General features: G+C 36.2%; 2 protein-coding genes and 1 pseudogene across 2 annotated transcripts in view; 2 read left to right on the forward strand and 1 right to left on the reverse strand.

Annotated features, from left to right (window-relative positions):
• The first annotated feature begins 80 nt into the window (after positions 1-80).
• Positions 81-3,398, forward strand: LOC132565472 (uncharacterized protein DDB_G0284459-like). Its single transcript, XM_060230123.1, has 2 exons — positions 81-224; positions 1,149-3,398. Exons 1-2 carry the CDS (start codon positions 123-125, stop codon positions 2,934-2,936), a joined length of 1,890 nt encoding a protein of 629 aa, XP_060086106.1. The 5' UTR covers positions 81-122; the 3' UTR covers positions 2,937-3,398.
• A 6,066-nt stretch (positions 3,399-9,464) lies between these two features.
• LOC132565538 (solute carrier family 49 member 4 homolog) lies at positions 9,465-25,057 on the forward strand (annotated as a pseudogene).
• Positions 25,058-25,261: 204 nt separating this feature from the next.
• LOC132565539 (sodium- and chloride-dependent creatine transporter 1-like) overlaps positions 25,262-25,849 on the reverse strand; it is a 21,471-nt gene continuing 20,883 nt past the window's right edge. The window contains exons 13-14 of the mRNA XM_060230188.1: positions 25,835-25,849; positions 25,262-25,351 (exon numbers count right to left, since the gene is read on the reverse strand). The exon at positions 25,835-25,849 is cut by the window's right edge and continues 156 nt beyond it. Of these exons, the coding sequence (XP_060086171.1) occupies positions 25,262-25,351; positions 25,835-25,849 (105 nt within the window). The remainder of the gene's footprint in view (positions 25,352-25,834) is intronic.

A 25,849-nucleotide genomic window follows, 5' to 3' on the forward strand; every position in this document is an offset into this window, starting at 1 on the left:
GAATTTCTTTCTTGCCAGTTTTCAACCAACTTTTGATTTAATTAGACAATATCATCAAACCTTTCACATTTGATAGGTTGGCATCTGTTCAGGAACATCGTCCCCACCAGAAGACAGGAAAAATGTTAGGAGGCAAGGTACCCACAGACGGTGACCGTAAGCATCTACTGGAGAACATTGCAGCCATGGTCCCAGATCACTGTGCTCGTGTACAGAAACTTGAGGTAGGCAGAGCCATATTGTCATTATCACTGTATATCACTCAAACCACTGTTTTTCAAATAAAGAATATTTCCCTAATATAATTGTAATGATATTTATTAGGAGTTTCACCCATGGTTGCCATGATAACCACTTTAAATTGCATTAGGTAGGGAAAATTGAATATTGAATGAATGTAGTGATATTTTGAGTATTTCTTTTTACCAAAGTATAGATTGCATTCTTGGAGAAATTGTCATATAAAATGAGAATATATAGGCATTATACCTTTAGAAGAAATTGAATTCTCAATGATTGATAGAATTTAAGTTGTGATGATAGATGTTACAAGGGATCATGTTGATATTAATCATTTATACCTCATTTTTCACCTCATTATACACCCTGCAACAATGTAAGAAGAGGGATACAGGATTCAGGCTGTCTCTCTGCCCATCCATGCGTCTCTTGCCCTGTCTGTCTGTAGACATATCTTGTCCACTCAACCCCTTCTAAACTAGTGAATTGATTTTGCTAAAACTGGACCATATGTAGCCCTGTCTGTCTGTAGACATATCTTGTCCACTCAACCCCTTCTAAACTAGTGAATTGATTTTGCTAAAACTGGACCATATGTAGCCCTGTCTGTCTGTAGACATATCTTGTCCACTCAACCCCTTCTAAACTAGTGAATTGATTTTGCTAAAACTGGACCATATGTAGATGTGCATTCAATTTGTTCCCTCGTTTTTGTTTTTTTCTTACAAATCCTGGTTTCTGTGTTAACCTATCTCTAAAACAGGTTGACCATACATTAGAGCATGTGGGGGTATTTTAGTTAGTCTGTTCTGATTTTTTCTAAAGTAATATCTAAAATCTTTTAATACTTCACAACATCAGTCAATTACAATAAATGAAAATTTGAAATTTTTGTTTTAATTTTTCAGGAAGCAGATGCATCCCGCGAGAGGAAAAAGAAGATTGTGGTAAAGCAAGAAGCTTTGAAATTTGGTCGATCACTTGAAATGGCCACACGTGGCTTAAAACCAGCCTCCTCCAAGGAGCAGTTGGAGAAAGGTGCAGAGGTACTTGTAACAGAATCACAGCCTACAGGGTCAAAGGTCAAGGGGTCACCAAGCCTTGTGCATAAACCTACCTCAAGTGCAACGGATGCAACTAGTAAATCGTCTTCTCTTCCACCAAGTGGTTCTACAGATAAAGTTTGCACTAAGGGAGACAAAGATCAACAAAGTGACCGGTCAAAGAGTGAACCTCGACCATTTTTAATGGAGAAAAGTCGTTCTTTGGACAACCAATTAGATTCAAGAGACCTTGCAGTGTCAGATCTGTCAGTGAAGAGGAAGCCAGCAGTCGTTGTTAGTGCAGAACTACCAGCTGCAAGTAAGTGTTTACCTGTTGAAGTCCCTAAAAATCAAGTCAATGGTGACAGAGTAGCTGCTGGCAAACCGCAGTCAAACAGTAGTAAAGGTGGTAGTTCAAAACGATCCAAAAGTGTTGATAGTGGCGCTCTTGAGGATAAAGATGTGAAAAGGAACGCGGAAATTTTACGAATTCAGAAAAATGCTGCACGTGCAAATTTCTTTAGTTCAATTACAACACCTCCGACCTCCCCAGAAGAGGAGAAAAGGCCAGTGTCTTCTCCCAGTGGGGCTAAATCTATGGACTACACAGTTCGAATTTCTCCTGTCAAGGTCACTGTGTCTGGAGAAACTAAGTACACAGTTAGTCCTTCAAACACTCAACGACAAACAGCCTCTGGGAAACCTACATTCTTGCCAGTTTCCTCAAAAAAGGAGAAATCCAGTGAGAATAAAAGTGCCACACCCTCTCCAACCACCCCTAGTTATATAATAACACCAGGTGGTTCTCGTGTTAGTAGCATTCCAAAGATTTCGCCTCATAAAACTTCATCTGGTGCTTCTCTGCAAAATCGTGATATAAGTGAACCAAAGATATCATCATCACAATCATCTAAGGAATCTGGATCAGTCTCTGCAAATGGGTCTTCAGATGCAAAATCAAATGGTAGAGCTTCTGACAAGAAAGGAAGTTCAGATAGTAGTGCGGAGGGGCGACAAAGAAGAGCGCCCCCTCCACCTCCTCCTAGAAAAAGCAGCAGTCGGCCAAGTTCTTCCATAAACACTTCAGGGCCAGTGTCTCCAGTTCATACCGAGGCTGACCCTCAAGACTCCAGTGTGATAACAGGCCATCGTATGGGGCCTGCCCTCAATGTGGGTACTCTTACTTCCACACCTAAAGCAGGAATCACCCACAAGCCCACTACCAAGTTCGAGAAAGATTTAGCTGGTGGTAAAAGTGTAAGTAGTTTAAGTAACGGTGACAAAAGGAGATCAGACACACAGTCAGTGAAATCAGACAAATCCCAAACTCCTTTGGTAAAATCAGAGAAAGGTTCTCCAGTTGCGGCATTGAAATTTGATGATGCCTCTGAACAAAGTGAAACAGCATCAGGAATGACACGTGAGGAACGCGAGGGAAGCAGTGAAAGCACAACTAGTTCAAGTTCACTAGACTCGCAGCAGGGCACTGTTGTACTACGGTGTGCTGCAAAAACAAGCCGGAAACCAAAACCTCCACCCCCTGCTAGGCGATCTAGTCTGCCTCTTGGCAACAATCCACCTGTAGAAAAAACACACAGTAGTGGAAAGTCAAAGGTCAATGGGAGAAGGGAGAGTGAGGGCGACATTGGATGATGTGTCTGGACGTGCTGTAAATGACAAGTTTTTTTTCATTCTCATTCTAACCAGAATTGATATGTGTTATGAGATTGCAGTCCTATGTTTTGTATCATGCTGACACACTGCCGTGTTTGAAAACATTGTTTCATGCGTTATTTGAGAAGTACAGAATAAATTACAATGAATTTTATGTGATTTTACTTACACTGCCATGTAGGTGCCTCGTGGCTAATATAAGTCTCTACCTACTTACAGGTAGAATAAAACAAAGGCTGTTTCCTGTTTCTCAGTTAGATAATTGTTTCAGATGTATAATATTGTTTATAAACCTTTCACTGCTACATGCATCTACAATCCTAAATGATTCAACTGTTAATTTTCTTTTGTTTATAATTTGAAACTTTCATGTATAATGCATTTACTTTTATATATTGAAGAAAATTGAATAAGGGACATCACTTTAACATATAATTGGAAGTAGCATACTATAGTTAGTTTTAAAACATTTTGCATTTTCATATGTTTTTATAATTACTAGATACATATGTTCATCTTTGTGCTCTAAATTTTCTTTCATAAAGATTTTTTTGTGATAATAACATTTTTTTTCAATGAAGGGGGAGATTGATAAATTGAAAAATATTGTGCATGATCATATTTTTTCCCATAAATATTGATTTTGTTGTAATGCAATATTTGTTAATTGCCATCATGTATGAAATTGAGAAATCCCTCTTAAAGCCTCTGTGGCAAAGTTTGGTAGTTTATTCATACCATTTAAGATTGAGTTGAAAATTTTTTTATTGAAGCATTGGATTTGGATGACCTGTCACAAATTCTGCAAAAGTGTCATTCCATTTTTCATGTTCATCAATGATTATCTCCCTTACATGTGTTTTCTAGGTTACAAAGATATGATGAAATTAAGAAATTGCCATGCCATTCTACATCCTTTCAACTAAAGATTTCAATTCATTAAGATTTTCATGATGAATTTTACTTTACTTTCATTGTAATTTTTAAGATCTCAGAATATTATTTTTGTTATGTATGAGTTTTTCATAGTGCTGTAGACATGCAGTGATGTAATGAAAACGTTTAGAATGTTTTTGTGAATAGATTGAAAGTTCATTAATGCATAAATGCAAGTTAATCAATCATTTCTAAAATAAGTCTCATCCATATAAAGGGATTTTTTCCCAGCATATCTCTGCTGAGTTTTGTAAAAACACATTTGAAAGGAATTCTTAACAAGGCTTAAATGAGCCTTTACATACAAAAATTATTTATTTTGGATTTGACCTTTATCTTAGAAATAGCTCTAGTGGTTTGATTTTCATGTGCTTGCTAAGTTGTGTAATTGAATTATCTATTGTGTAAGGGAAAGTATTTCATAACAAGACTTATATCAGGAAGTTCTGTACACAAAGTGCTTACCAGTATTCACCTTTGCTTTTACTCTAGACGGTGGTGTTCATACCGAGGTTAGCTGAGGGAAATATTATAGCTACATGTACATTAAACCAGTTCATGAAAGGTTATGTGTCACATATATTCAACATTAAGACCATGCCTGGTTAAAAATCCACTCTGAACTTGTGCTGTAGAAATTACTGACATCATTGACTTTGAATAAGCAGTCATCATACTTCCTTACTAATTGAGTCCTATTTTTGGTCTTCTGGGCTTATTACAAAATCTCCCTGACTAATTGAGTTTGATGTTTGGTCTTCTAGGTTTATTATAAAATCTACTTGACTAATTCAGTCACAGGTTTGACACTGTGGGCTTATTACAAAATCTACCTGACTTATTGAATCAAAGCTTTGGTGCTCTAGGCTTATTTAAAATTCTCCCTGACTAATGGAGTCAGAGATTTGGTACTCTGGGCTTGTTACAAAATTCTCCCTGACTAATGGAGTCAGAGATTTGGTACTCTGGGCTTGTTACAAAATTCTCCCTGACTAATGGAGTCAGAGATTTGGTACTGTGGGCTTGTTACAAAATTGCCCCTGACTAATGGAGTCAGAGATTTGGTACTGTGGGCTTGTTACAAAATTCCCCCTGACTAATGGAGTCAGAGATTTGGTACTCTTGGCTTGTTACAAAATTTCTCTAATTTTGTCAGAGGTTTGGCTATTGGAGCTTATTACATAAGGACACTTATTGCATGGTACAAGAACATATGAAATGACCATCTCTTTTGCGAAGACTTCCAAAAACAAAAATAGTAACATTATTTTTAAAATTTCTGACATGCATGCTTTATTCTGTACATGACTGACCCCTATAAGATATGGTACCCAGTATCTTTGTAATCTAATTTGCATAAGATAACCTGTAGATATAATTACCCAGTATTAGGTATTTAGAGATACAAATATAGCAATGATACCCAAGGTTGTGAATTATTCATACAAGCCTTCATTATGGAGGCAGAAAGTGCAATATAATGACTTTGTATATATCAAGATCTAATAGTGTGTGACCTCATTAGAACAAAACTACGGCAATCCAGAAATGTTTGGAAATCAGTCAATATTTATATCATAATGTGAAGATATTGAAATTTTCACAATCAAATTTTAGAGCAATATTCTTTAGCAAATTATCACATTGATGAATCGGTGCATTCACAATTTTTGCTTTGTAAACAAAATAAAGAAACTCTTTAGCACAATGTTTTCAGTGAAAAAGAGCTGAAATATGTATGGTTACTGTGACATATTTTAGCTCCTACTTGACATATGACACAGAATTTCATTTGATCAATACCTACAGGTCACACAAATTAGTTTATCTAAAAACTTGGTAGTTATTGGATGTTTTCTTTGGAGAGTGGATGTTCTGTTTATGATGAGGTTTCTTATGAATTGATATGTACATAGATAATGATAGATGGCGTTAAAATTTAGTATAAGTCATTGAAAATTTCAGTAAATTATTAAGAAGATGTTATGTTTGGCGTCTTTCTGTATTTAGTATGTTTGTGTTAGTGTGATATTGTGTGTGCTGGCTGTTTCACTGTGAAGGAGAAATTCTGTTCTTAACCTAATAAATGCACCTATTTTTAATTGCATAAATCGTTATGAACCCTTTATTGACTACAGGAGGCTTTGGAGCATGGGCATATACTAGGTAGTGTTACACCCAACTGTTTAACCTCATAGTACCTTAATATCAAGTTATACCTTTTCATATTAAGGTGGTCATCTAGCTGTCAAAGTTAAAGGGTCAAAGGTCACATTATGTAAAATGATGATAGTTATTACACCATGCCTGTCTATTGATTTTCAGTCAGCCAATTATTGAGCTGTCTTAGTTGCGAGATAAATACAATTACATATTAAATGTTTGTTTGTAAATTGAAGTGTGTTTATTAGGTTAATTACAGTTAATATATCAATGTATATAGTAAAGATATACTGGATGTTTTACAATGTATAGCAGTACATAGTTATCTGTTGTAGCCAGATATATACACTGGTTAATGGAGTATGATTTTGCAACAGTACATTTCACAAGCAAATTTGTTCAAACATGTTATAGAACATTTGTTAAAAGTAAGTTTATCAAACATGATTGAAAGAAATATGAGGTCCATTAGCATTTGTATTGCCTGAAAATGTTGATGTAAGGTACTTAATAAAACTCCATCTTATATCCTTAGAGACCAAAATCTTATTTCCTTAGAGACCAAAATCCTTTAAAATACTGTGTACCAGAATACATGAATTCACTCAGGGATATTTTTCACCCTCCCAGAAAAGTGTTGCTTTTTTGCCCAGTGTTATATTCATTGTAAATTAATGAAATAGAGATTTATTTCAGTTATAACTTCAAACTTAAACCCATTTATTTCTCTTTATTCTGTTTTCAAAAGGACAAAACGATTGATACTTAAACTGGGATGTATTGATCTCTGTAAGGTATAGTAATACTATATGATGTCATCCTTTATAAATGTCTTACAAAACCAACAGGCAAAGGGAAGGCTTCTATTAGTGGTCAATTTGCTTGTGAAATAGAACTGACTGCAGATCTACAACAATCACAGTATTCATTGATCAACGATGAACAGGATAGTACGGGTATACCTACAGAAGCAAGCAGATGACACATTATTCAGAGTAATTCTGAATCAGTTGGAATTTCTAGTGTTGATTATTTTAAGAGACTAGATGTGCTAACTTAAGATATGATTTACAGGAAGAATATCTTGCTTTTTTGCTTTTATGCGGGTGTACGAAAATCAAAAAGTAGTGCACAGATTTTCTTTTCTTTTCTGACAGAAAAGTTTTCTTGAAACATCGGTAATCAGTAAAAGTATCAGTAAATAGCAATGTTTCGTGAGTGTCAATATTAAAAAAATGAGTTCAATATACAACATCTCAATAAGTTGTCATATTATTTGTGCGATCAAACCATACAGCTGAAAAGGGCGAATTCTTTTCTTATTAATAAGCTTTTTCAGTTTGGTTTACAAATATACTCATTCAGATACAATAGTTGACAAGGGAAAAAGCCATTGCATTAGATATTACCTATTCATTGAAAATTAACTATAGTACTTAAAACTGAAATATTCATGATTTCATAAACATTACCGATTATTAACATTTTTGTGTACATTGCTTTCATATATACGCATTTAACCCTTTTACCCCTTATGATTAAAAATGGACTTATCCTATCAACATCAAAGGAATCTACAAAAATTACATTGGGGTTGAAGATGAAATGAAAATAGAAAATCAATCCACAATCACTTGGTGTGTATGTTACAGAAAAGTAGCTTTCTCATTTTTAAGTTTTTTTCTTGTCCCAGTTTGCAGATGTAATTGTTACTAGTGTAAGTGATTTCTGTAAGTGAAGATTATTAGGACTAAAGCTGCCTATATGTATTATATTGTCTCATCTACAGAATAAATGCATGTTTACAAAGAGATTTTGGAATGACTTCTGTTTTGTCTTGTATGTGTATTTTATATATTGGTCATGTGAGACAAGGTCACCAGAGATGAGGTTACAAGAGACAAGGTCACCTGAAATGGGATTACCTGGGACAAGGTCACCGGAAATGAGATTGCCTGGGAAAAAGTCACCTGAAATGGGATTATCTTGGACAAGGTCACCTGAAATGGGATTACCTGGCACAAGGTCACCTGAAATGGGATTACCTTGGACAAGGTCACTTGAAATGAGATTACCTGGGACAAGGTCACCTGAAATGAGATTACCTGAGACAAGGTCACTGAGATGATTCACCAGAGAGAGTCATGTTAGATATGATTTCCCAAGAGGTCACCAGAGATGAGGTCTTAGGCAAACAATTGCAACTTATATTTGTCCATTGTTGTGTGCCGTTTTTCTGAGAACATTCTAAATTTCATTCAAAAACAATTCTGGACCAATCTTAATGAAGTATTGTTGAAACCTTCCGGGGTCAAAGGTGAACCATAATTGTTCTGCTTTCATATATCATGAGGCACTGCATTAGGATTTGGGTCCAAAGTGGTTAATTCAACTGTGCAACTGCCTTCACAAATATCTAATTTACTGAAAAAGAAAAGGAAAGCATTTCATTTCAGCATCGGTGTAACTGGGACGAAAAGTTTTAAATACCGGTTAATTTCACCTCATTTGGCCCAATCCTGGAGTCCTCACAGTCAGTCAGCTATTACATGCATAATATTTAAATGCCATTAAATGTAAATACATTGTAATTCTAACCAACTTTGACCTTGCGGTAATGAATATTTACTATTTCAGTGAAGTGTTTTAAAGCCCTTTCATCCATGAAAAGTAATTGATTGTACCATATCTGCATCTAGAAGGAAAATATACTCAAGGGATAAAGATTCTGGGCAAGACGTCAAGTATACTGCTCAATATTTTAAGTGAGAATGATGGATCTTCAAAATCTGAAAATTTACAGTTTGTATCTGGTAAGTGATTTAGGAGTAATGGAAAGGACTTTAAAGATAACTCTGTAATCTGAAATCGAAATGGACCGATTGTGGGAGCTGGCTGGTCGATACTGGGTATGTCCCTCGTTCGTTTTCTCTAAAGCCCCAATTCTCCTAGGCAACCTATAAGTGAGGTTATCCTCCTCATCGGGATGTTGGCCCATTCTTCCAAGGGGCTGCTTTCAGTTGGGCCAGAGTAACATGAGAAGACTGGCGTCGTCGTACCTGTCTTCCTAGCTGGTCCGACAAGTGCTAAATAGGGGAAAAGTCGGGGCTGTAAGGAGGCCAGTCCTGTGAATGGATATTGTTAGTGGGAACGTCGCGACAGATCCTCGCTACAAGGGGTCAAGCATTAACCTGCTGGAATGTGAGTTTGTTTTGCTGCAATAATGGGACAACATGGGGTCGGAGGATCTCATTTCTATACCTAGCGCCAGTTAAATTACCCGCTACCACAACCAGTGGTGATTTTAACTCCATGTGAGATTCCTCCTCACACCATAACCGACCCACCCCGAAATCCTACCCGTAAGCAGCAGTCGGCAAAACGTTCTCCACGACATCGGTACACATGATGTCGAAGGTCAGCTTGAAACAGGATGAACCGGGACTCATCAGTAAACAAGACCCGCCTCTTGTGCCGCTACCCAAGCCATACGACGCTGTCGACGAGCAGCGGTAAGGGGCAGACTTACAAACGGGCGACGTGCCCGCAGACTAACTTTCTGCAATCGTTTCGTTACAGTTTTTGCATGGATAGGACGGTTATGAGTACTGGTGGTATATAGAACAAGGCATCTGAAATGATCACCTATGAAATGATTTCTGTTGAGGTCGAGTTTAGTACCTTTTGTATGAGCTGTTGTATATGTAGAGTGTACAAAAAACAACTGTTTTGTCCAAGGAAACACTAATGATACTCAGGGCCTAAACTAGGTGACCAGAGCAGAGGAGGGCCATAACGGTCAAACAAAAACAAATATATAAAGCACATCTATTATTCAATATATTTTCTATATTTATCAAATGTTTGCCACTGCTGTATCTAATTCTATTTTTTTTGATGTGCTATTTACATTGACCAAATCAAGTAAGACTGTGTCTGGTCTCCAGATGCCTATGAGGAGTTTTCATGAAAAAAAAAACGTTTTTTGGATACTAGTCCATATCGATCACATGTTTATGATACAGCAGTTCCATTGGTCGATATCGATCACATGTTTATGATACAGCAGTTCCATTGGTCCATATCGATCACATGTTTATGATACAGCAATTCCATTGGTCGGTATCGATCACATGTTTATGATACAGCAGTTCCATTGGTCGGTATGGGTCACATGTTTATGATACAGCAGTTCCATTGGTCGGTATGGGTCACATGTTTATGATACAACAGTTCCATTGGTCGGTATGAGTCACATGTTTATGATACAGCAGTTCCATTGGTCGGTATCGATCACATGTTTATGATACAGCAGTTCCATTGGTCGGTATGGGTCATATGTTTATGATACAGCAGTTCCATTGTTCGGTATCGATCACATATTTATGATACAGCAGTTCCATTGGTCGGTATGGGTCACATGTTTATGATACAACAGTTCCATTGGTCGGTATGAGTCACATGTTTATGATACAGCAGTTCCATTGATCGGTATCGATCACATGTTTATGATACAGCAGTTCCATTGGTCGTTATGGGTCGTCTTCATCCTCCCACCTTTTTTATTTTCATTTCCATAAGATGACAGTTTTACAAATCTATACATAAGGTGCTATGTCACAGATAACGCCTTCCGTTAAAAACCAACTGATTTCACAATTGTTTTTCTTTTGTTTCAGCTTTTTACCGCTTGTTATGTAAACGTATGTCAGTGAACGATCTTACGGGTTAAGTGATGATTTAATATTTGGTAATAATTTGGAATAAAGCAAGCATTCGGGATGATCCATTACAAATGTTCTATCATTACATTGAGAGACAATTGGCGGTAGCTTGTGACGTCACGTGTAGATAAGTCACGTTATTTGCTAATAGAATGTGCATATCCAAACAATCAGTTATCAGGTTGTTTACTCGTGGGTAGAAACAAAGGCACGGAGAGGGTCTTGTCTTGTGGAGTACAGTTGGGACGTATAAGCGGGAAAAGTCGTGACCTGTACCTTTTCAAAATAGCCAAATCGGTTGAAAGTTAGACTTGGGCGATTGTTTCGCTAGGCAGAATATTCATTAATCTCCCTCGGTAGTACCTGGAAAATGTGAAATACTATGTGAGGTTATCCGTTCTCGTATATCATACGCGACCTACAAGTAAGGCGAGTAAATACAACTAATGGTCGAAAATAAACCCCACCAGATCAACTTAATACGTATATACTCAGTATTTATCGATCAGCGATCAACAGGACAGTTCGGGTATTCCTATATCGTTATTCTCATCTGTCTTTTCATCAGTCTCCAGTAAACACTTCCTTTGCTTAAATGTATCCAGAATTTCATAAAATTTACACTTGAATTAAGATTTTCTTGACATCTAGGAATTTTCTTTTAGTTTGTTTGTGCATTTTATTCTTTTAAAAACTGGTCAACCTAACCTGTGACTTAAGAAAGTTTTTCAAATTTCTCAAATGAGCCACAGATGGCAATTCTTTTAAAGTTACATCGAGATTTGTGTTTTTTATAGATTAAATATGATTCATTCTCTAAAAGTTCATCCAAAAGTCAGCATGAGGCCATCATTCTAAAATCCGACGTTGTGTGACAATAGATTGTTCGGTCTACTTACATACCCACGGTTGCTATGATATCATGTACCGTATGTAGATATTTATGTATCCTGACGATGAAGGCGACTATAATGGAGAAATAACTGTTTACATAAGAGGGTCATATACTGATGTAATATCTTTGTCACAGTAAACCTGGACAAACACGAGGTTTGTGTTGGACTGTGTGCTGCGACGACATATGATAAGCTAAGGTACTGTTTGACTGACGTGGATCATCATCTATAGGCATACATTTCTTAATTGGTATATACGTGTAACTTCATTAACCCGTAACTACGGTATGTTGTTATGTTCGTTTGGGAAAGAATTTCTTTTTTTAGAAATTTACATAGTTATAAAATATATGAATTACACGTCAATAATAATTAACGTCATTTCCATTTTTTGGTACTCTATAATGATAAGTACTTATACTACGTATATCTCTAACTTCAAATGAACTAGCAGTAAGTTATATTGCGTGTGCCTGTACGTGACCTTACCACTGCAAGAAGAAAACACACTGAGGCAAGGTTTTCGTTTTGCCTTTTCTTACATCAGACAAAAATGATAACTTTTATCACATGGTTGGCTTGTTTTTCAGTGAATACATTTATGTAATACTTTTGCGCATTACACATATGTTATATTAACTTTAGATATTGAAATGATGTTTCATATTCACAGACACGAGGTTACAATGGATACCATAGATATTGAGCTTCAAGCTAGACAATGGAAACACGCCTAACTTCACATTGCATAAGGGTATAGAATATTTTCGAAAGGATCGAAGTTGACTTTGTTCGTTTATTGAAAGCATACATTGTTTTTATTTGTAGAGTGAGAAACTGCGGTATGGCGAAACGACAGTTCAAAGTATCTCCAGCTCATTCAAATTCACCAAAGTTGGCGACCCAGTTAAATCTCCCACCGGAAGTAACCCTTCCCCAACAGCATAAGAATGTTGAAATTGAAGTCTACAAAAACGAAACATTAGAGGTCCTTGAAGTTGTTCCAGAAATTATCGTATACAGGTAACAAGATAGTAAAGCTATTATATACATTTTCTTACTTTGATTAACATTTGTTTGGCGTTACTTTATTATGTTCAAAACACCAAATAAAGATACGATTGTAAACCATTCTATTCTACACAGCAAAGGAAAAAATGTCTGATTTAGAGCACAATGTTTTGCTCCATATTCTGACGATGTCAAGGATTGGAATACCAGACCGTTTCATTGTGAATGGGTTGGTATATTGTCGCTTTATTGTTTTATGACTAATATTTGTAAATAAGGAGGTCAGTATTAAACAGAAAACGTTTTAGAGTGTGTTTTCAAGTTCTAAACAAAACAACAGCGAAGATATGTATACTAGATTCTTAAGGTGTCTTACTGTTAAAATGGTCTTAATTGGTTAATAAACAAACACTATTTTGACACGTCTTTCGATGAATCTTTATTTTCTCAGTCGCCCCCTTGGTTTCAAAATTTAGACCCTTTGCATTACTGACGGGTTTTTAAAGGGACTAAACAGCAGTATAATGCAGTTTAATTCATTATTTGCCGCTTCTCTATTTGGAGACTGCAGGTAATAGGAAGTTCTGGTAGATTTTTAGTCCCCGAGGTTCGCTGTAACGTTCCTGGCGAATTTTTATTCATTTGAATAGTGGCGCGGTTCAAAATTTACACATGTATTTCATGGTCTAGTAAAGACTATCAGATGTATATAGGATATGAAAAACATCAAGAAAATACCAACATGGCAACATTATCATAACTCAAACTCAAATTCCATAAAACTAGGGCAAAATATGAACAAAAACAAAAAAAATCAAAAACAATAAAAACACCGATTTACACGGAGACACTTGCAAAAAGTACAAGGAGAATAAGACCCGGTGTTCCGGAAGAGTAAGCATCTATTGCTTCATCGACTACTCCGCCATATAAACCGTGACCAATCCAAGTATGCAATGTCATGTTCTCAAATGAGAACAAGGTTTACAACAACGGAACCAAAAGGCAAAATAACGGGCATGAAATACGTACAGCTTCATGTCACACAAAGAAATAGAATATTTCTCAATGAAATCACTAAAACTTCCTTCGTTATTCCCTTCAACCTTCATCTTTTGAACCCTTGTGTTACGAATTTGTCAGTCAGTTGACGACTTTTTGCACGAAAATCGTGATAATAAGAACAGGCCCGTGGATATCAAATCAATTGTGACACGTAAATACCATAGGTTGGAGATACAGGGATGTTGCTATTCACAACAAGGAAATTGAAATCATCACGTTTATTCAAGGTAAACGCATCTCTAAATCTAGATTTCGTCATTTTTTGTGATCAATTTATAATTCCTTATTCTGATTTCAGCATCACTGATGGTTCCTATATATGATATAGTTTGCTCTTCTGTAACTATTTTCACGTTTGTATTGGAAGGTGTTATTCCCTTGTGTATCATTTGCACAATAGTTAACAAAAGATTAACTGCACGTAGTTGTATTCAATGTCAAAAATAAAGTTATCAAATATAATATAGGCGACGATGGTACATCCTAGCTGTGTACTGCCTCATCACTTTCACTCAGGCCTGCGTTTGGAACACATGGGGACCTATTGCTGAGTCATGTAAGCGGGCCTTCGACTGGGATGATACGATCATTGCCCTCTTACCATGCTGGGGTACAATTGGGTTCATCCTGGCTGGCTGGATCACTTCCTGGAGTATGGACGTACAAGGTGAGATTTTTCAAAGTGGACTATTTATATAGAATTGTAATTAAACGAAATATTTCACAATAGTTGTTTTCGTTTGACATTTATGGTTCTTTATGGCCCATTCCTCTACCGATGGACAATTTTTGTTCCGAGCACTCCTCACCAGTCGCCTTTTAAAAAAAGCACTGTTTGAGAGACTTACAGTTAACAAACTGACTGACAGGGCGCCTAGTTATAGAATAAAGATTACGTTTACATGTCAGTATTTCTTTTGCTGTTTATTGCTCGAAAACACACCCGTTAACTACTTTTATCGATAAAACAAGAAAGTTCATTAATTTAGTCAACCCAGAATTAAGCATACAATATTGACATTGCAATACGTCAGTCAAATCGACCAACTACTTTGACGGTGAATTGTCACCGTTTTTATGTCCACAGTGATAATGGATAAATAAGGCACTTTTGATTAGATTAGTTCATCATAAAACTATTTCGATATCCAAAGGCATGTTCCCAATATCGTGATTTTTGTGCAAAATGTCAATTCAAATTGAATAAATTAAAAAGACCTCACTGTGAAATATTCTATTTCCTGGTGCAATATGAAGTTGGAGGTGTTTGACGCTGGTATGCCTTGGTGGTTATTGACATTGTCCTTATTTAGCAATGTGACATTACCTATGTAGATGGGCCAGTATTTCAATGTCGAAAGTCGTCAATGAGGCAGGTGACACTTACTTTTCCATAATAACTTATCTTATTGTCCTTGTATTTCTTCAGGTGACCCCTTTTTCATTTTGTACACATTTTGCCCTTGCATCATTGAAGTTGAGATAGAACTGCTGTTAGATTCTGTTAACTAGTCGGTATTTTCTCTTTTTCATTAATATGGTGTCGACCCAGATCTCTTTTAATCAGCTACGGTCATTTACCCAATAGCAAATTTCCTAACAGTGTTCGTTATTACTTAACATTTTGGCGTTTTCTTTAATTCTAATTTGCCTTGCGTTGTTTACAGTTGTTTTGTTATGAATTTATTTTGAAACGAATGTAGATGTCAGTAGCTAGGTATAGATATACACATATTGGTAGCACAATAATTGATAATAATTTTCAATGGTAACATCCTCGAGATTGTCAGTGGTAGGAACTACTGATGGACAGTAAGTTCGAGATTGCCAGTGGTAGAAACTGTTTATGGACTGTAAGTTCGAGATGATCAGTGGTAGAAACTGCTAATGGACAATTTGTTCGAGATTATCAGTGGTAGAATCTGCTGATGGACTGTTAGTTCGAGAATATAAGTGGTAGAAACTCCTGATGGATTTTTAGTTCGAGATTATCAGTAGTAGAAACTGCTGATGGACAATTTGTTCGAGATTATCAGTGGTAGAAACTACTGATGGACTGTTAGTTCGAGATTATCAGTGGTAGAAACTCCTGATGGACAATTTGTTCCAGATTGTCAGTGGAAAAAACTGCTGATGGACTATTAGTTCGAGATTATCAGTGGTAGAAACTGCTGATGGACTGTTAGTTCGAGATTATCAGTGGTCGAAACTGCTGATGGACTGTTAGTTCGAGATTGGCAGTGGTAGAAACTACTGATGGACTGTTAGTTCGAGATTGGCAGTGGTAGAAACTACTGATGGACTGTTAGTTCGAGATTGGCAGTTGTAGAAACTGCTGATGGACTGTTAGTTCGAGATTATCAGTGGTAGAAACTACTGATGGACTGTTAGTTCGAGATTGTCGGAGGTAGAAACTGCTGATGGACTGTTAGTTCGAGATTGACAGTGGAAGAAACTGCTGATGGACTATTAGTTCGAGATGATCAGTGGTAGAAACTGCTGATGGACTGTTAGTTCGAGATTATCAGTGGTAGAACCTGCTGATGGACTATTAGTTCGAGATGATCAGTGGTAGAAACTACTGATGGACTGTTAGTTCGAGATTGTCGGAGGTAGAAACTGCTGATGGACTGTTAGTTCGAGATTATCAGTGGTAGAAACTGCTGATGGACTGTTAGTTCGAGATTATCAGTGGTAGAAACTGCTGATGGACTGTTAGTTCGAGATTATCAGTGGTAGAAACTGCTGATGGACAATTTGTCCGAGATTTTCATTTGATGGACTATTCCCGAATAGTTACAAGGTTCTTTTGAAATTATCAGACTTGAAAACAATGAAATTTATTGATCTTGGCTGTCTTCCCAGTATATATTACTTTAGTATCACTGACAGGCCCTAGCAGGATGACACAGCTGTATGATAAAGTTTAAGTCTGTACGAAAAGGTGCTATTTCACTTCTATCTTTTGCACCATTATCAATATAAATTTTTGGAGATAATGTGGCTAAATCAGAGTCAGCAGGATTGCATAGAGTTGTTTATCTTCCAGGTCTCAGGACGTCGTGTGTTGTCACGGTGGTTCTCGTAGCTGTTGCCTCCGCTATCCGATGTATTACGTCAAAACCTCCTTACATCACGTGGTTAAGTATAACACTGAACGATTATAATTCTCTTATGCGAGTGGGTCAAATAGTGAGATAAGATGAAATATAAACGAATATGGTTTGAAAGGTTATACCGAAAGCGACTGTATGAAAACGATTTCTTTGATTACCAAATGGTCATGGATTTGATTAACGTGATTTAACCTAGATCTGAAACTGTAGTTGTCCGAATAGACAAAAATACCTCATCGATACACAGTTGATACTATTAAATTTGAAAGTTCAAAAATAGGCAAATACGCCATTGAATCAGAACGAACAAGCAAGAGTTGAAATGCTGCCGTTGTTTTGATTTTGTAAAGACGGTTTAACTGTGATACCACATACCAATGAAACACGCTGAAATGGTTACCCCTTGTTTGGTAAAAAAAACTATTTTTCTTTTCACACATTCTTTTCTTACAGGACGGCAAACATTGCGGCTTTCCTGAACGCTTTAGGTGGTCCTGTTGCTATGGGAGCCCCGCCGGTTTTGTCCGCCGCTTGGTTTCCGCCAAATCAGCGAACTACATCTACCGCCATAGCAGCACTTAGCAACTACGCTGGATTCGCTGCTTCTTTCCTATTAGGTATCGCAAGATATCCTTGACGAGGGTGATACTAGCTCATTCTCACACAATTCACAGGCGTATTACTTTGTTTTCTTGGAAAAGATAAAAAAACCAAAAAACACAGGACCATATTTTCACGACAAGTTATAAAGGTGAAGATCTTCTGTTATCATTACACAGTAAAGACCAAATATTTTGATCATATTATCTAGAATCCATGTACGTTCACAGGGATAGAAGCTTAAATAGCAAGAAAGAAGATCGAGGATTGTGATATTTAACTCTCTACATATATATCCTCAAGAAAAATAGATAAGGCACGATTAAAATATGCAACCAATTACCTATGAGGTTTTGGGAAATTTGTACAAAATTTTATACCAGTGTGAACGGACAAGTTTACTCTTATAATATTGTAGAAGAAAAGTTTGTGTGACGTCACTCGTGTAGTCAGTAGTTACTCAAAGTGGGATACCCGCGCAAAAAATGAAAAATGAAAATGACAATTCATTAGCTTGTGCGGGGTGGGGGGGGGGGGGGGGGGGGGGGGGGGGGGGTGGGGGTGGGTGGGGGTTGGGTTAACGTTTCCTAATACGCCTAGTGTCCAGATCATCCCACAGATGCTCAATAATTTAAGACATGTCGGGGCTATATGGGGGCCATTCTAGAGGCAGAACGTTCATGTGGTCGAGCATAGTCTTGCTGGAAAATTAGGTTATGACGTCTGAGAAGTGGAAGGACATGTGGTTGGAGGATCTGGTCTCTGTATCGAACATTAAGATTTAGATCCAAGACCACTGAGGGGGATTTTACTTCTTTGGTGATGTCTCCCTAAACAGTTATAGAAGCCCCACCAAATATATCGCGTTCAACCACGTATACGTGGGCGAAACGCCAATCGCGTCTGCGATGTACCCTTTTTTTCTTCCGTTTGAGCGATACAGACAGAATCTAGACTCGTCGGTGAACATCACACGCCTCCACAAACGAATCCCAAACCTATAGTAAACCAGTAAAGACGCATTTGCCGTCTCCGTGGTGTCAGAGGTGGCCCGACATAAGGTCGGCGCGCAATGATACTCTCGGCATGCTCCTGGGAGGATCAGAAACTTACCCAATAACATGGAAACGTTTATAGAGACGGGTAATCGGGCACGGGGCAACACCAAACTGCTGTTCGACAGTAGTTTGGCTATGACCATCCACCAATATCGCAATTGCTCTACTCCTCTGAATAAGCGTTAAGCGTGGCATCTTGGTCAATGGTGAAATGAAAATACATACGTTTAAAAAACGACCTGGCTTGATCACGGTTTGTGATTTGGTCTGAAGAATCTCACAACGTCAGATAATGACATCGTCACGCTTGACTGGTTTCAAGGTTGATTGTCGAGAAAGGATATCATTCTTAAAGTAATACCAGAACAAATATTCCAAAATTTCCCTGCAGCTAAGTTGTAGTGCAGGGCGAACTTTCTGCATTTTTTTATTATATGACTTAGCAATAAATGTATTAAAATTATGTCTGATTTCGAAGAAAAACACAGGGAAATATATTGATTTATTGATGCTTTTTATGTTAAGGGCCTTTATTTGATAGCTTGGCAACAAAGGACAATACCAATGTTTCTGATAGGTAAGCATTCTGCTATATCCGTTATTGCTGCATGTTTATGTTTGTGTCATATACCCAAGCATCAAGTGTAAAAATAAATATTTTAATGAGAAATATTTTAAAGGGACATCACCGCGAAATTGTAATTACTCCTAAATTGATATAAACAAAGCACACGTTGGCACGGAACATGTCAATATATCCTTCGAAAAGCTTATTAATCATTGGTGCAGAAACGGTACACAAATTCGAAGTTGTTCTATCAGGTATTTATAATGAAAAAAGAAATGCCACTTACAAGAAACACTAAAAGTGTGACCTATATACCTCTTATCATACATAACATACCGAAACTGCAATTAGCACAGTCAGATTTTACCTCAATATTTTCAGCGCAAAACGCGCTAAAATAAGATTACCACTAAAATATTTACGTAACAATAATGTTGCATTGAATGAAAAAAAAAAAAAATAATAATAAAAAACTGGTTAAAGACATTTTCAGCATGATAAAAATCAGATTATGTTTTAAATGTATGAAGGACAATTAAGATCATGAAAATATCGTTTTAGTACACTGATGTCCAAATCACCGATGGAAAACGTCACGATGATGTCAAATCAACACTTTCAAGGTAAGTAGATATTATTTCTCAATTTATCGGCTTAGTTTATATAGATTTTATGTGACACAAGTTGATTTCTGCGCTTTAGGGAATATCAAAAATTATACAACCTTCACTTTTACAGATTTAATATCAGACCAATCCCAACCCAATACAAATTATATATAGATTGTATATCAGAAAGATTCTCGCAATTGAAATGAGTCTTTCTGTATGTTTAGTTTTCCTGTAGTCAATACTAAGCAATGAAAAAAGGCATACAACAACGGAAGTAACAGGCAAACTAACGAGCATCAAATATTACCAGTTTTATGTCAAACAAAGAAATACAATATTTCTCAATGAGACCACCATGGAGAGCATAAAATTTCCCCATAATTGGCATCAACCTGCATCTTTTGAGCCCTTGTGTTACGAGTTTGTCAGTCTGTTGACGACTTCGTGATAATCGGAGATAGAGGAATATTGCTATCCAGAAATGGGAAATTAACAATAGGGAAATTGAAGTAATCACGATTATCATTCATCATGATGAAAAGCTGTCCATATTGGTTTCGTTGAAGGAAAATAGTATGTCGTAAATACCAAGGACGTAGTCAATATGGTTTTTGTTCTTTAAAGATAAGACATCGTCAGTACATCTGAAGGTGAAATTAAACGGCTTTGCAAGGTCTTTGTGACCTGTTTTGATAAGCTCTTCAATAAATTCAGCCTCGTATGAATACGCCAGAGGGGCGCAGTTGGTTCCAATAGGTATGCCAAAAGTCTATTGGAAGATCTTACCACCAAACTGGACGAAGAAATTGTCAACCAGAAACTCGATATTTTTTATGATTTCGTCCTTTTCGAAATACGCTTCAGAATAGTTTACAACCAGATACCGCCGTTCACCTTTCTTGGAGAAAAAATCTCTCATAACAAGAGAACGAGGCGTTCCTTCATTTTAGAAAGGTGTATGGTATTGAACAGGGTGGACAAATTCATTGTTCTTTAGAAGAGGGTATTGAAGATTGGTCAAAAAGCTCTTTGGAGTTATTAAAAATCCTTATACGTTTAGTTCACTTCTTGAATAAACAGTATCACAATAAGGCTGTAAATCATTCATACTGACACAGATTTAAAACAAAGTAATGATCACAACCGTTTGTAATAACTGTATTGATTAATCACTAACACCTTTTTTTTGCAGATGACAAAGAGATAGGGAGGATTCGAGATAACGTTATGATGGCTATGTACTGTGGTAAAATTTTCTTTACATATATATATTATATACTATATGTCAGTGAGTAAGTACCGGAAATAATACATTAATATGAAGAAAGTGGTTTCGTTGCTAAAAACAGTTCTTGTCATGCCGTCTCTTGGATTATTTCAATTAATTCATAATGAAGCACATAACTGTATCGTATCTGATTGAAATTTTTTAAATGAATCCCGAATAAATCTGTGTTCTGTTCAGGCTGTGCACTCGTTTTATCTATTTTAATTGTGAACCAAAATTGTATTAACATGTTGGTATTTTATTTTTGATATGTGTGTCCATTACACTATTGTTTTTTCACGATCATATCATACCACTTGTATTTACTATTAGACCATTAAATGGTCTTGATATTTTCTTTCTTATTACTGTAAATGCAATCTTGGAATGAAAAAGAATGACGGTCGCTAAAAGGGGATATAAATTCTTTGTTTTTTGATGAATAACAATTACATATTGAGTGTTGTGTGAAGTTTGATGTATTTCACGACTGCGCGGCACAAGTGTAATGAAATTTAACTTGTATTCATCAAGACCAATTACATCTCACCTATGGTTCCTTTATGCATCTTTTTGCCATTCTGTCTATACCTAACATGCGCGTTACATTATCGTTATTTTACGGGTATACATTCTTACATCTATATGAAAGATACAAGTCATGAAAAAAATTAACATAAGCAAGTACAAAGAACACATGAAACACTATAAAGATCAAATTCACAAATTGACCAGGATCACTACATAAGAGTAACGAAAATGCTAGCTATCGTTTACTAGAGATAATTGTACGAGTTGCGGTTCGTGAAGTCCGTTATGCTTTTGGGATAATCGATATTTACACTGATAATGTTGTGATCTGATAGGTACAAATGAGTGAAGATATCAAAACTTATCACATATACTTTCACCATAACATGTAATAAATCTATCTACATTTTAGATATAATTATTAATGTCGTCGTGATATTGTATTAAGTTATAAAGGTTAATTTTTTATGTGTTTATTTCACTTGAAGGGATTTCTGAGAATCGAAATCACCTATATGATAGACCATACTGTAAACCAAACTATGATTTTATCAACAGAGTGCGGTTGGTGTGTGTTGCTAATGCTACTTGTGGTGTTTTACTTCCCTTCCAAACCCACAACGCCACCTAGTAATACTGCGTCTCAGGAACGTTTACAGATTATAACTGGATTGAAAAAACTTTTGAGGTACGTATGTGAATTAATGATCACTTTGGTTTTCATTTATTTCAAGAGATATTCTCACATAAACATATGAATATTTTTAATAGTATCGTTATTGAAGATTGTTTGATTGTTTTGTCAGTTGTTTACATGATACATTTTGATTACAGTATATCTACTCGGTTCAATTTTCTAACTCACAAGACAGATGGTATTGATCTTTTTTATTGGTGTATAGTCCTTCAGAGTGATACATATTTGTAAAAAAAGATGTTGGCACACAGAGTGTATTTATCCATAGTGAACTAGTTGGGTTACCCGGTACATATACATCTAGTCACACATTTGGTTCACCTTGGCGACCATACATTATTTCCTCGAATCGGACGTTTAAATAGGTACATGTACAGTGTTACCGTCGCAACCAGGTGGACTTTCATCAGATACTTTAGTTTCCACCAGTAAAATAATATTCCTCCCTACTCGCCGCTTCACTACAGTGATTAACATAAGTTATTGCAAACTTTTTTTTTGTTTTCAGGAGCAAGATGTTTCTACTCATAAGTGTTACATATGGTCTGCCGCTGGGCATTCTGTCACTGTGGGGCAGTGTGATGTCTGTTACGCTCGAGCCGCATGATGTAACTGAGGTAATTCTAGCGATGATATACAAAATTCAGCATTTTAGAATATGGACAAGTTCTTCTTATTAGATTGGTGAACAGTCATTTCAAAATAATGAAAAAACGCAGTTCCTTGTCATTATGTAAATAAGGGAATTGTATGGTCAAACACTTAAGATTTTCCAGAAACAGTAAGTACATGTAGTTCCATTCAGTATAAGGTTTTACCATTGTCATGACTTGTCGTTTGTACGAAGAAAATATCATCTCCCGAACAATGTCTAACTGACTGTCAATATGTGCCTCTCTTCCACCCTCCTAAAATATTTATCATTTATAACAGTTGACATTGCTTGCAAATTATTTTATAATTACTTTTTCGAACATTTGATTCAATATTAAACACAGTTTATTGAACAACAGTTAAATGCATTTTCTCGTTCGAACATTGGATGATATTCATTCATTATATAACTAACTATAATACCGGAATAATGACCACTATTTAGCGTCAATATCAGTAAAACAAAATCAAAATCTCTCTTAATTTGGTATCAGGAATACGGTGCAACACACGAATCATACATAGCTAAAAACAAATGTGCTTAACGATTCATGTGCTTAGTGACACGATACTATTATTTCATGTTCACTATACACACACACATGGACATGAATAAATTCTTAAGAGTTTAAATTGTTTGCATAGGCGTATCAAATTCAAGCAAAAACGATTGAAATACTATAATTGCCATGTGAACTCTAAAGAGGACAAAATTTGTGCAAAAGAGAAATGTAGCAGGATAGCATTGAAAGATGATAAGACCAGGTGTTCCGAAAATGTGACATTCTTCTGCTTTATCGGCGACCTATTCTGTCAATTAAGGCAATTCCATGTAGAAATGTCACGTTAGAATATGAGAACAATGGCCTATAAAGTTAAAGAAACATATTTTTAAAGAATCAATTGCAATGGGGCATATATCGTTATCGTTGAGGCCAGCTGAATATGGAAATGGTTTGTATTGATTCAGGCACAGGCTGGATGGATAGGATTCTACTCAATCATTGCCGGTTGTATAGGTGCGCTCGTTATGGCCAGGTATGATATAGAAGTAAAAGTGAAATTACACTTACAATATGTAGGCGAACTGCGCAGGCACGTTCAAGCCTCATCGTGACATCTCCAACCTGTCCAGACTGGAGACGTCATGTACTATTAATTGTTTTTGGATCAGTTACAAAATATGAAATTCTTGCTTGTAATATATTTTTAAAATAATAAAATATTAGGTTTGATTATTTGAAACCGGTCGTTAAAATTTTTTCTCCTTGTTTATGCGATGCTTGCATGTTTTTGTTATTTTTCAGAATATCTGATGTGTTTTCAAAGCACATGAAACAGATTTTGATTTTTCTGTACTGCCTGGCGTTTTTGTGTTTCCTCTGGTTCAATCTCATTCTCGTCAATATCATTGCAAGCTCCATTGGTAAGAAACATAATTCTTTTCGTAACACCAGTATACTTGGAACTGCATAAATAAGTTCCGTTAGATCTCGCGAATTCTTTCCTTTGTTCTTATTTTGTCTTAATTTCGTCGACTTTGTTTAAGGATGAAGATTCTGTTGATATATTGGTATTTTCGTTGTTGTTTTATATCTCAGCCCAGATTTACATCTCAGTCATAGCGGGTACACTGCTGATGAACGCCACGGTACCCCTGCTTTTTGAGATGGCATGTGAAAACACTTACCCTATAGCAGAGGGAATCACCACTGTTGTTCTCACAACATGGTTAAACGTCGTAGGACTGGTCTTCTTGGGTGTACAGATGATCCCGAAAATAGGTAGACTTTAAATAATTTGAAGTATAATGACCCTTTCTATTACTGTGCCAAACTGATTCATAAATTCTAAAACTATTCTGCTCTCTTGTCTCCCCTTGTACTTTTTCGGGGTATTTTATATTTGGCATGGTTATTTTAGATCGCTGATAATTAAATTGACAAACAATGGAGAAAAATAATAAGACATTTATATTTTTATGCATCATTTGTATACAATTGGAAACTATACTTTGATTATTTTAACACTGCTGGTACTATTATTTCATAAATTTTGTATTGTTATTTTATGTATACTTGCAGGCGTCTCCTGGGAGAGTTGGAGTATCCTTGCATCAATTGGTGTTAGCATTCCAGTTTTGTGGCTAATGAATGAAAACTACAACAGACTCAATATAGACGAGAAAACGACAGAAAAATAATTAAATATTCTTTGTTACTTTTAGTGCTTATCTATTCTTTTTAATTACGTGTATTTTATCTGATACTGAGCTGAGAAATCGCCTCTAAGTTGTAAGGAATAATACGGTTCATATATTTAAAATCATTTGTCTTCTCAGTCGTTGATATCCCATTAGCCATCTGTCTTCAATGATCACATTGTATGACCGTTGTCTCAATACCTTCTAGAGGGAAATGTCCCGTTTGGCAGTAAATCCCCAACTTGGATGTATCTGATGTTTCTGTAACACTGGTGTGGTTACTCTTCGCCATCTCTATAACAAAGAAGACATAAAACATATACAGAAAATCCCACTCCCAATTTTTCTGATTACTCCAAAATACGAATATTCTAGGATCTTATAGCTTTGATTACTATATTGTCCACCGAGATTATTCCTTGTAAATACTGGTGGTGGTTATGGGGATGTAATTACTGTTTATTGCCTTTTTTTAAGCAAATTATAAATCGCCACCACGGTATTAACAATTCAAGTCCTTATCATTGATGAATGATCACACAGATGTATGGTGGGTGCAGTTTAGAATTTAGTTCTCAAAATTTCATTTGAGAGGTATTAAGCGACTCTTATTAACTTTTCGCCTCGGGAACAAAATAACGATTCGTGTAAAATAATTTTATCAAATCCATAAATATCAACGCAGAAATATATACATCAACTGTATCTTATCTTTATAGAAATTTTTTCATCCAGATTGAAAGAAGCGTTCGTATTTCCGTACACCTTGCACAGTACCTTCATCAGTGGTCC

The sequence above is a fragment of the Ylistrum balloti genome, unplaced genomic scaffold (assembly GCF_031769215.1).
Source record: "Ylistrum balloti isolate Yb309-2 unplaced genomic scaffold, AGI_CSIRO_Ybal_v1 Utg369724, whole genome shotgun sequence".
NCBI classification, from domain to species: domain Eukaryota; kingdom Metazoa; phylum Mollusca; class Bivalvia; order Pectinida; family Pectinidae; genus Ylistrum; species Ylistrum balloti.